General features: G+C 44.6%; 1 protein-coding gene and 4 non-coding genes across 9 annotated transcripts in view; 1 reads left to right on the top strand and 4 right to left on the bottom strand.

Moving 5' to 3' along the window:
* LOC126235658 (cytochrome P450 9e2-like) overlaps positions 1-12,537 on the top strand; it is a 233,938-nt gene that overhangs the window by 103,259 nt on the left and 118,142 nt on the right. For 3 of the 5 annotated variants that reach the window (XM_049944378.1, XM_049944373.1, XM_049944374.1), the window contains one exon: positions 6,761-9,015. The exons of the other annotated variants lie outside the window; for them this stretch is intronic. In XM_049944378.1, the coding sequence (XP_049800335.1) occupies positions 6,761-6,927 (167 nt within the window). In that variant the 3' untranslated portion in view covers positions 6,928-9,015. Of the gene's footprint in view, positions 1-6,760; positions 9,016-12,537 lie in introns of those variants that run through there. 5 annotated transcript variants of the gene reach the window in all.
* Positions 10,695-10,769, bottom strand: Trnas-cga (transfer RNA serine (anticodon CGA)). The gene has a single exon. It is a non-coding gene; the product is annotated as a tRNA-Ser (tRNA).
* Trnas-cga (transfer RNA serine (anticodon CGA)) lies at positions 10,996-11,070 on the bottom strand. The gene has a single exon. It is a non-coding gene; the product is annotated as a tRNA-Ser (tRNA).
* On the bottom strand, positions 11,598-11,672 carry Trnas-cga (transfer RNA serine (anticodon CGA)). Its single transcript has one exon. It is a non-coding gene; the product is annotated as a tRNA-Ser (tRNA).
* On the bottom strand, positions 12,200-12,274 carry Trnas-cga (transfer RNA serine (anticodon CGA)). The gene has a single exon. It is a non-coding gene; the product is annotated as a tRNA-Ser (tRNA).

Genomic DNA, 12,537 nt, shown 5'->3' with positions numbered 1-12,537 from the left:
AATTAAAGTTTTGCTTTTGTTGATGTTCATCTTATATCCTCCCTTCAAGACACCATCCATTCTGTTCAACTGCTCTTCCAAGTACTTTGCTGTCTCTGACAGAATTACAATGTCATCGGCGAACCTCAAAGTTTTTATTTCTTCTCCATGGATTTTAATACCTACTACGAATTTTTCTTTTGTTTCCTTCACTGCTTGCTCAATATACAGATTGAATAACATCGGGGATAGGCTACAACCCTGTCTCACTCCCTTCCCAACCACTTCTTCCCTTTCATGCCCCTCAACTCTTATAACTGCCATTTGGTTTCTATACAAATTGTAAATAGCCTTTCGCTCCCTATATTTTACCCCTGCCACCTCCAGAATTTGAAAGAGAGTATTCCAGCCAACATTGTCAAAAGCTTTCTCTAAGTCTGCAAATGCTAGAAACGTAGGTTTGCCTTTCCTTAAACTAGCTTCTAAGATAAGCCGTAGGGTCAGTATTGCCTCACGTGTTCCAATATTTCTTTTTGTGTTGCAAACGTCCCTGTCTGTTGACTCAGGGATCGAGACGTGGCTGCACGATTCGTTACAGCCATGAGGATAAGATGCCTGTCATCTCGACTGCTAGTGATACGAGGCTGTTGGGATCCAGCACGGCGTTCCGTATTACCCTCCTGAACCCACCGATTCCATATTGTGCTAACAGTCACTGGATCTCGACCAACGCGAGCAGCAATGTCGCGATGCGATAAACCGCAATCGCGATAGGCTACAATATGACCTTTATCAAAGTCGGAAACGTGATGGTACGCATTTGTCCTCCTTACACGAGGCATCACAACAACGTTTCAACAGGCAACGCCGGTCAACTGCTGTTTGTGTATGAGAAATCGGTTGGAAACTTTCGTCATGTCAGCACGTTGTAAGTGTCGCCAACGGCGCCAACCTTGTGTGAATGCTCTGAAAAGCTAATCATTTCCATATCACAGCATCTTCTTCCTGCCGGTTAATTTTCGCGTCTGTAGCACGTAATCTTCGTCGTGTAGCAGTTGTAATGGCCAGTAGTGTACAAATGAAAATTACTGTTTAACCACGATTCCACTTATAGAACCTTTCCAATAAGGTCATACGCCCTAGTAAATAAGCATCGCTAAACGTATAAGATGTAAAAGAGAACTACTCAAATGGAGCTGTAAATTCTTCCAGGAAGGAGTATAAAGAAGGACTCTCTAAGGTCTTACCATTCGCTTGTGTCATAACACACAAAACTTAAAGGGCTGGACAGTAGTAATACCAGAGAGCACACCAGCTCCTAAAACACAGTGAAAACAAATATTAAAATTCAGAAACAATTTGTTCTCTCAGATAAGACAATTTCAAAACAAACGTGAAATTTTAAAAAACTACATAATTCATAGGTCCCTGACATAATTATGCGTGGTAGCTGGGCACATTAAAAATTGCCATAACAACATTAACAATTTTAGAGAGAACGCTGCCCAACATACTAACACAAGTCACCTCAAAGACACACAGAGTAGGCAGAATCTGGTCAGTTTGTCCTAGAATCACATAGAGTCAAATAACAAAGGCATGCGTGACGACTCAATGAATATAAACACGAACATCTGCGCAAACAGCTTGCAGAGCGGTAAATCGGTGCCCAGAGCCCAACAACCAGATACGCACGACATAGGAGAAACAAATCTTTTGCCTTCGACCCAGTCCTGGCAAAAAAGAGTGAGCGACGATCAGGAAAAGACGTCTTGCCGATCCGCACCGCGTGTCCCAGCTCCACACTGCGCAAAGTCTACACGTAGACTGCCTACAGTGCGCTGTTGCAAGGACTTTCTCAACGCCCCTCTAGCGGCCGCTTTCGGAGCCTATCTGGGGCAGAGATAACCGCACAATAGTAATACGCGCCACCTGGTGAGAGGCTAGCTAGAAGTTTTCGATAGCCGCCACGGTTCATTCATCTGTCAATGTAAATATATATAAAAAAAAAAAGCTCCGTCTTTAGGCCACAAGTGGCCCTTCCGGGACCGTCCGGCCGCCGTGTCATCTTCCGAGGAGGATGCGGATAAGGAGGGGCGTGTGGTCAGCACACCGCACTCCCGACCGTTAGGACGGTATTCTTTGACCGAAGCCGCTACTAATCGGTCGAGTAGCTCCTCAATTGGCATCACGAGGCTGAGTGCACCCCGAAAAATGGCAACAGCACATAGCGGCAGGATGGTGACCCATCCAAGCGCCGGCCACGCCCGACAGCGCTTAACTTCGGTGATCTCACGGGAACCGGTGTAGCCACTGCGGCAAGGCCGTTGCCTAATGTAAATATAGATTGTTCCAAATGGTCCAAATGGCTCTGAGCACTATGGGACTCAACTGCTGTGGTCATCAGTCCCCTAGAACCTAGAACCACTTAAACCCAACTAACCTAAGGACATCACACACATCCATGCCCGAGGCAGGATTCGAACCTGCGACCGTAGCAGTCGCACGGTTCCGGACTGCGCGCCTAGAACCGCGAGACCACCGCGGCCGGCTATAGATTGTTCACTTGTCAGTACTGTTCGGTATTGAGCATGTTTTCTTGTACTAAGTTTATGTACTATTATGTTTATTGTACGTTATATTCTCGAAAGTTTTTGAAAATAGTGGTACTGATGAGATGAGTCGGTAATTCTGTACTAAATTTTTGTCTCCTTTTCTGTGAAATAGCTTGAAAACAGCATTTTTAAACGTCTCTAGGAAATATGGTTGTGGAAAGACTGATTACGGAAGTAACTGCTGAAGCACAGCTTAACTCCATTTCATTGTTTTGCTACTGATGTCTTCATTCCCGATTGAACATTTATTTTTAATGCAGCTGATAACACTGAAATCTTCTTTTAGAGAAGCTGAATTTTTTCAAGTTTGTTTTGGAAGGTCTTTCTTAGGAACTATGGGCTGTCTCTTAAAGAAGGGTTCAAAACTAAATTATCTGCTAGTGACAGAAAAAAAGTAACTGAATGTTTCTATAACCTTAGGGTTATTTATGATCGATTCATTACGTACCTTTAAAGAAATGTATTCATTTTGTTGATTTGTGTCTCCTGTCTCATCTTTTACTTTGTTCCAGATAGTTCTTTGTTGTGGCAGGAGTAGTTTATTTTTGTCTTGAAAGTGCGAGGAGCACATACATTTTGATGCTTTGATGACTTTGCTTAGAATTTTAAGGTACGCTTTGTAACGAGATTTTATCTTGATGTCATATGTGTTCCTTGATCCCAAGTAGAGTCTTCTTTCCTTTAGGCATAATATTCACACGCCTTTTGTAATCGAGGCTTTAGTTGCGGTTGATCTTGTTTCACCAGTTAATATCTAAGGAAAACAGTTTTCATAGTGCCCTATAACTATGCTACAGAACACACTACATTTTTCATTCCCATCAGGTGTGTTGTGTACATGTTCCCCTGAAATATCGCAGATCCTTTCTGAATTGCTCAAATCCGTTCTCTTTTGTTACGTTATCGAGTGACGGCTTCTTAATATATAACTTTTTGTAGAGTGGTCACAAACAGAAACGGTGGACTTCGTGTTGCTTACCCGCTGTATGACCAGTTCTCAGGGTACGCACCAGCTGGAGTATGTGGTGTGGGTCAGAAAGGGCAGAGGTGACTCGGCTCAGCACTGACCGTCCCTCTCTGCGCAGAATGCCTTCTTACTTGCACACAACTGTAGTGAGCGTGCAGTATGAACAGGACCGTCACTGCAGTTCCAAAGGGTAGGCTGGATCGTGCGATCTACCAATTTCGACGACCTTTGGCTTACTGGTAATGGTCGGGGACTCCTCGAAAGGACCGCCTATGGAAGGTTTACGTCACTACGATGTTCGTTCCCGAACTGACCGACATCAAATGCTACGATGAAGAATGCATTTCAGACAAGATGGTATCGTTCGATAGCTCGAAACTAAGGAAGTTTTATCTGTATTGGTCATGAACGTGGTGAAATTAATATCCAAGAGAAACGCCTTTATAAAACGATAACAAAGCATGCCCCCGTAGCGTACTCGGCTGGAAGCAAGCGTACGCAATGTGCATTTGCAAAGGATTTCTCTGCTTCTCCTAATTACACGATACTTATCTTACCACGATGAGGTGAAAATAAGTGAGCCTTCAAGAAACAGAAAGATTAGTTATTTGGTTGATTTCGGGGAGGGGACCAAACAGCCAAGTTTTCGGTCCCATCGGATTAGGGAAGGATGGGGAAAGAAGTCTGCCGTGCACTTTCAAAAGTACCATCCTGGAATCTCCCTGCAGCGATTTAGACAAATCAGGGAAAACCTAATCTGGATGAAGCGACGCATGTTTGAACCCTCGTCCTACCGAATGAGAGTCCAGTGTGCTAACCACGGCGCCACCTCGTTCGGTCAACAGAAAGGGAGAGAAAAAGATTCCAGCACTAAGTGCGTAATACTGTGGGACATTTTTTTCATTTTCACATTCTCTGAAAGAGAACATTGTATGTCGTGAGAAAAAATAAGTACAAAAAATAAAGCCTGCACCGTGGATTAAACACTTGTCATCGCAGATGGTAGGCACATGAACTGATCATTTGTTTTTTTTTTTCCTTTTTCACGATAAATTTAATTTATTTGTGACAACAGTATATACGAGGCGAGTTTTTTTAAGTAAGTACCGTTTTAATATAAAAAAAGACGTGCTAAGATACGACAATAATTTTATTTTTACATGAAAGCCTGTACCTTAATCTACTTTTCTACATAATGTCCGTCAATATTGAGGCACTTGTCATAACGTTGTACCAGTTTCTGAATATCCTCCTCATAGAAGTCTGCCGCCTGACTTGGTAACCACTGCATCACCACTGTTTTGACTTCGTCATCGCCCTGAAGGCGCAGACCGCCCAGGTGTTTCTTCAAGTGCAGGTACAGATGGTAGTCACTGGGCGCAAGATCGGGGCTGTACGGAGGATGATCTAGAGTTTCCCATCGAAAAGATGTGATGAAATCTTTGGTCTGATTCGTCACATGCGGACGGGTATTGTCTTGCAGTAAAACGATGCCCTTGCTCAACTTGCTTTGATTCTGCTGTGACGTAGGCCACACAATGTTTCATCGCCCGAAGCAATTTGGCTTAAGAAATCATCACCGTGGTTGTGGTACCGCTCAAGAAAAGTCAGTGAACTGTCTAAACGTTTGGTTTTGAGCACATCCGTCAACATTTTCGATACCCAACGTGCGCACAATTTTCCATAATTCAAGTGCTCGGTCACAGTGCCATACAAAACACTACGAGAAACATTAGGAAAGTCATCCCGCAAGGAGGAAATCGTAAAGGGTCTGTTTTCTCTCACCTTATTGTCCACTTTCTGCACCAAACATTCATTAACGACCGAAGTACGCCCACTCCGTTGTTCATCACGCACATTTGTGCAGCCTCTTTAAATGCTCTCACCCACTTTCTTACCATTCCATCACTCATAATGTTTTCTCCGTAAACTGCACAGCTGTCACGATGAATATCGATCGCTTTTAGGCCATTAGCACTAAGAAATCTTATAACAGCCCGTACTTCACAGTCGGCGGGACTGACGATTAGCGGAGGCATCTTAAACACTCAGTACACAACGTAAACAAGAAAGAATGAGACTGTAATGGCGTCAGTGCGTAGATTAAGGTACAGGCTTTCATGTAAAAATAAAATTATTGAGATATCTTAGCACGTCTTTTTTAATTTCAAAACGGTACTTACTTAAAAAAACACGCCTCATAACTTTTGCGACAGCCTCCATTCCTTTGGAAAAAGAGGAAATATGTTGCCAGACGTGCGACTCGAAACCCTTGACTCTGATCTGAATGCAGGCCTTTTATTACTTTTCATTTTTTTTAATTTCACGTAGCCACTGCCCGTGTTAGTAGGGGTTTTCTTCCTCGAGCATCTCTGCAACAGATCTAATCACTAATTCCACGATTTGTCACGAATAACTTGGTTGCAGGGCTGAAACGTATAAATACAATTTCCATATTTTCGTGTGTTCTAACGGTTCCACCTGGTTAAGATCGGATTCTGCGTCATGGTCTCTGAGTTCTATTGTTTCATAAGCGGGAGCGTAGTGACCTAGACGGTTTCACAGTTACTTTATTCGAGTGACATCTGACTAGCATTTAAAAGCGCATCGAAGTCGGTGAATCACAGGCTGAGGTCCCTCCTCGACTGCTTGGAGGAGTCCCGAATACACTGCATTTTCCCACTCCACGAGCCAACGATAATGTCCAGGTGGTTTCTGACAACCACAGTGCAACACAATGGCAACAGTCCAGCAGACGGGGCCGCGCGGAGTAGCCGCGTTGTTTGAGGCGCCATGTCACGGACTGCGGGGCCCCTCCCGCTGGAGGTTCGAGTCCTCCGTCGGGCATGGGTGTTTGTGTTGTCCTTACTGTAAGTTAGTTTAAGTAGTGTGCAAGTCTAGGGACCGATGACCTAAGCAGTTTGGTCCATTAGGAATTCAAACACATTTGAACAATTTTTTCCCAGCAGACGTTGTCGATCTGTCGACATTGCCCCAGCACCGCTGGACTCGAGTAGCGAACCAGGACTGTGAAAGACGTTGTACTATCTTTCGCGGCCTTGCTGTTGTCACATTGCGTTACTTCCTTCATGGTGTTTCTGTTTCACCTTTTCCATCGAAACTGGTTTCCTACCACTGCCCTCTCTTTGCTCACCTATAGAGTCTCCGTGTAGTTCACTGCTGACTTACGCCTTTGCAGCCCAGAGGTTCGCGCTGATGGAGTCCAAGGTGGTGCTCGTCCACCTGCTGTCCAGGTTCAGCCTCCAGGTGGTCGACAAGACGCCGGTGCCGCTCAGACTCCAGCCGGACAGCGCCACACTCTCCGTCAAAGGCGGCGCCTGGCTCGGGATTCGAAGCAGGGTCTGAGGGTGTGAGCCAGCACCTCAGCCGCTCCTCACGACACGACGTTACACGCACTTGTAAAACGTACTATGCCTGTGAAATCATACATGTCAGAGCAAAACGGTTGCTACATCACAAAGAGCTATGCTACTGTTTTAAGTGCAAGTGTGTCGTTTTAACTGTGCTTTTGTCTGTAGCCTCCATAATATTATTCTGTTACTTTTGTTCACTTGCTCTGTTTATCTTGTATACCGTACTACCAATTTAAGTAGATTATATGACGTGATTCAAGATCTCAGCTAGACTTTATAGGATTTAACGAGGCTATTTAGTGTTTTTCTTAGCGGATAGAATTTGATGTACGAGTGATTAAGCATGCTTCTAGTGTAATGAGTGACACTTTGACGTCCCTCCAGAAAGTGAACCTATACGCTTTTTTTTATATTACTTCAGGGCGTAAACAACCGTATGTCATAACAGAGGAGTGGCCGAGCGGTTCTCGGCGCTACAGTCTGGAACCGAGCGACCGCTACGGTCGCAGGTTCGAATCCTGCCTCGGGCATGGATGTGTGTGATGTCCTTAGGTTAGTTAGGTTTAAGTAGTTCTAAGTTCTAGGGGACTGATGACCTCAGCAGTTAAGTCCCATAGTGCTCACAGCCATTTGAATCCTTTTTTTTTTTTTTTTTTTTTTTTTTAATAACGGAATTATGATGGAGTTGCGCGAATATTCCAGAGTTTCCAAAGAAAAAGTACCGTGACGTGAATTTCACACTAGTTTTGGTTCAAAAATTGCTCTCAGCACTATGGGACTTAACATCTGTGGTCATCAGTCCCCTAGAACTTAGAACTACTTAAACCTAACTAATCTAAGGACATCACACACATACATGCCCGAGGCAGGATTCGAACCTGCGACCGTAGCAGTCGCGCGGTTCCGGACTGAAGCGCATAGAACCGCTCGGCCACCGCGGCCGGCCACACTAGTTTTGGGATAAATGTCAGTGGGATAAGAAGGAGCGACTATTATCACCAGGTCTCTGTATGTCCATGGGTGCAGGACTCGGCTGTGCAGCACAAAATGTCAAATCCAACACTTAATTCCCAAGCTGTTATTTTATTTGGTTACTAGTTTCGAGGATTTACTATGCCAGCTTCTGCCCGCTTTATCGACGTGTGGAAAGATTACAGCATCGGTTCCTGTCAAAATAGGGCCACATTGATACTTGTAGATTCTGCTTGATACAGCGATCACTCTATCATCCAATGTGATGATGGTTGACGTGAACACTGTGCCAAGCAGAAATCTACAGATACTAGTCTGGCCCCTATTTTGATCGGAACCGAGGTTGGAATCTTCCTACACGTCTATCAAGGGGTCAGAAGCTGGCGTCGTAAATCCTCGAAACCGATAGCCAAATAAAATAACAGTTTGGGAAATAGAAGGCTGAAAGGTGTTGGATCTGGCATTCTGTTATCACCAACTCCAAACACGAATAGTTATCTGTTGCCTGTCAGAGGAAGGATGCTAATATTCATCCGCCCACATACATTGTCGTGCAGAATGTCGTAGTAACTATTGTTGAAGACGGTTAGTTGTCGATGAACATACAACGGAGGCAATGCGACGATGGAAGTCAACGGGAATTATAGAATATTTCGAATGCGATTTGGTAAATTCGATATGACGTTGGCAGATATGTTAGTATCATACAACATAGCTTTGATAAACGATTACTGATTATTAGTGCTTGTCTTCAGCCTATTATAATACACTACATGCACGCCGCTTTGTTCGTGGATATGGTTTCTCCATAAAAACTTCAGTCATATTAAATTGTCGTAGGATTTTTGTAAATGGTATTGATCACTGAAGTCGTTTCACGCAATAAATATGATACACATCACGCATGAGTAAACGTGGCTATATTTTTTTGTTTACAACTATATTACTTCTAGTACTATATTGTAATAAGTAGCAACAAGCCCCTTTCAGCTGTTATCGCATGAAATGCATTTTCAAAATTATTTTTCACCTATAAACTTGTAGATGCTTACCAGTAGTTGTTCAAGTTTGTTCAAGTGTTCACGCTACATTATCTCATTAATAAATTATCGCTTGTTTGTGTAGAAATTTGTGTGTGTCTATTAATTTTCCATCTCCGTTATCACATGTTTTGTCTCTAATGGTTAATACTGCACACGAAAAACTTTTTACAAACGAAGATTCCAAACACATAAATCTAAAAGAAAGTTCTTAAGCTACATTTGCGACCTTTTCTCCAAGATTTTAGAGTGGACGACGAAACGAAAAACTTAGTTCATCATCCACAATAATTTTAAACAAAGATCGCAGTTAGGAAAGAATGGAAAATCTCATCTGTCAAATTCTAGAAGTGTCCTTTTAGTTTGTGTCAAAACCTGCACATATAGTAGCCACACCAATTATATTTTTCTGATAAAACAAGAGAACGCAGACTGATACGGTTTATAAATGCACCAGAGTAAATAAACAGTATCAAGAAAAAAGTTAAATAAAAAATGAACACTTAAAACCTCAGCCTTTGAAAATTACTAGACTGGTTGAGCTCGCTAATTCCTGCCTTCTCTGGGAGGAAGAAGGGCTTTCAGTGAACACCTGTGGACTGCAGTACTGGTGCTGTCTGGTTCGTAGCTCTCTGCGGTTGCAGAGAGTGGTTCGGACCGTGGAAAGATTACGTGTTGCACGAAATACTTCTGTTTCTCTCACTGTGCTCCTTAATCTGTTTAGGGAGTTAGCTCCGCTTTTCATTAGCTGGTAGAGTTTCTCTAGGAAATACCAACTGAGCCAGGTTGCTCAGCCTAGCTCGCCATATCTCGAGTCTAGATGAAGTACGGTGTCCACAGGAGTTGTACTGTTGAGGAAGTTTCTCCCGGACTTCAGAATCTGTGAGTGGTTAATAGCTGCTCATAGGCTGTCATTTATTGTGTTCCATATATTATTGTTCTGCATTTGCAAACAGTTCGCATCTCAAGTGGTGCGGTTGAAGTTCGGATACTTAGTTTGTCAATGGCTTTCGGCTTAAGACATCCTGTAATAGCCCACATATTTCAATCACATGTAGATCAAAGAAGTGTGAAGTGGGATTAGTAGTGAAGTTTGTGATCGTGAGGAACAGGCTTCAGATCCTCGTTACCCTAGTTAAGATTTTCTGTGGATGATTCCTTCAAGAAGGCCACAGCCTATTCTTCGTCGGAGCTTTGTGGACTGAAAACGTTGAAACCTGCATATTCGTTTCCCAAAATGCGGTGCTAAATGTTGGCACTTCGAATGAAAAAATATATGACATCTTCGGTAAAGGCCGGCCGGTGTGGCCGTGCGGTTCTAGGCGCTTCAGTCTGGAACCGCGTGACCGCTACGGTCGCAGGTTCGAATCCTGCCTCGGGCATGGATGTGTGTGATGTCCTTAGGTTATTAGGTTTAATTAGTTCTAAGTTCTAGGTGACTGATGACCTCAGAAGTTAAGTCGCATAGTGCTCAGAGCCATTTGAACCTTCGGTAAAGTACTAATTGTCTCTGAACACACAGCGTGAATTTCATGCAACCGTATTTCATTGCACGTATTTATGCAAGCTACCACGTCACAAACTAATCAAATGATGTGTCGCAATAGATTTTATAATGGTGGCAGAGTGTGTTTAATCTTGATTTACATCTTTGTTGCTTTTTCCTTACCTTTTCGTTTGACTTCGTTCCATTCCATGTATTTCCTATGAAAGACAATATTAAAACTTCCTGGCAGATTAAAACTGTGTGCCCGACCGAGACTCGAACTCGGGACCTTTGCCTTTCGCGGGCAACTGCTCTACCAACTGAGCTACCGAAGCACGACTCACGCCCGGCACTCACAGCTTTACTTCTGCCAGTACCTCGTCTCCTACCTTCCAAACTTTACAGAAGCTCTCCTGCGAACCTTGCAGAAATAGCACTCCTGAAAGAAAGGATATTGCGGAGACATGGCTTAGCCACAGCCTGGGGGATGTTTCCAGAATGAGATTTTCACTCTGCAGCGGAGTGTGCGCTGATATGAAACTTCCTGGCAGATTAAAACTGTGTGCCCGACCGAGACTCGAACTCGGGACCTTTGCCTTTCGCGGGCAACTGCTCTACCAACTGAGCTACCGAAGCACGACTCACGACCGGTACTCACAGCTTTACTTCTGCCAGTACCTCGTCTCCTACCTTCCAAACTTTACAGAAGCTCTCCTGCGAACCTTGCAGAACTAGCACTCCTGAAAGAAAGGATATTGCGGAGACATGGCTTAGCCACAGCCTGGGGGATGTTTCCAGAATGAGATTTTCACTCTGCAGCGGAGTGTGCGCTGATATGAAACTTCCTGGCAGATTAAAACTCTGTGCCCGACCGAGACTCGAACTCGGGACCTTTGCCTTTCGCGGGCAAATGCTCTACCAACTGAGCTACCGAAGCACGACTCACGCCCGGCACTCACAGCTTTACTTCTGCCAGTACCTCGTCTCCTACCTTCCAAACTTTACAGAAGCTCTCCTGCGAACCTTGCAGAACTAGCACTCCTGAAAGAAAGGATATTGCGGAGACATGGCTTAGCCACAGCCTGGGGGATGTTTCCAGAATGAGATTTTCACTCTGCAGCGGAGTGTGCGCTGATATGAAACTTCCTGGCAGATTAAAACTGTGTGCCCGACCGAGACTCGAACTCGGGACCTTTGCCTTTCGCGGGCAACTGCTCTACCAACTGAGCTACCGAAGCACGACTCACGCCCGGCACTCACAGCTTTACTTCTGCCAGTACCTCGTCTCCTACCTTCCAAACTTTACAGAAGCTCTCCTGCGAACCTTGCAGAAATAGCACTCCTGAAAGAAAGGATATTGCGGAGACATGGCTTAGCCACAGCCTGGGGGATGTTTCCAGAATGAGATTTTCACTCTGCAGCGGAGTGTGCGCTGATATGAAACTTCCTGGCAGATTAAAACTGTGTGCCCGACCGAGACTCGAACTCGGGACCTTTGCCTTTCGCGGGCAAATGCTCTACCAACTGAGCTACCCAAGCATGACTCACGCCGCGTCGTCACAGCTTTACTTCTGCCAGTACCTCGTCTCCTACCTTCCAAACATTACAGAAGCTCTCCTGCGAACCTTGCAGAACTAGCACTCCTGAAAGAAAGGATATTGCATAGACATGGCTTAGCCACAGCCTGGGGGATGTTTCCAGAATGAGATTTTCACTCTGCAGCGGAGTGTGCGCTGATATGAAACTTCCTGGCAGATTAAAACTGTGTGCCCGACCGAGACTCGAACTCGGGACCTTTGCCTTTCGCGGGCAACTGCTCTACCAACTGAGCTACCGAAGCACGACTCACGCCCGGCACTCACAGCTTTACTTCTGCCAGTACCTCGTCTCCTACCTTCCAAACTTTACAGAAGCTCTCCTGCGAACCTTGCAGAAATAGCACTCCTGAAAGAAAGGATATTGCGGAGACATGGCTTAGCCACAGCCTGGGGGATGTTTCCAGAATGAGATTTTCACTCTGCAGCGGAGTGTGCGCTGATATGAAACTTCCTGGCAGATTAAAACTGTGTGCCCGACCGAGACTCGAACTCGGGACCTTTGCCTT

The sequence above is a fragment of the Schistocerca nitens genome, chromosome 2 (assembly GCF_023898315.1).
Source record: "Schistocerca nitens isolate TAMUIC-IGC-003100 chromosome 2, iqSchNite1.1, whole genome shotgun sequence".
Lineage (NCBI taxonomy): Eukaryota > Metazoa > Arthropoda > Insecta > Orthoptera > Acrididae > Schistocerca > Schistocerca nitens.
This window is presented reverse-complemented; position numbering and strand designations above follow the sequence as displayed.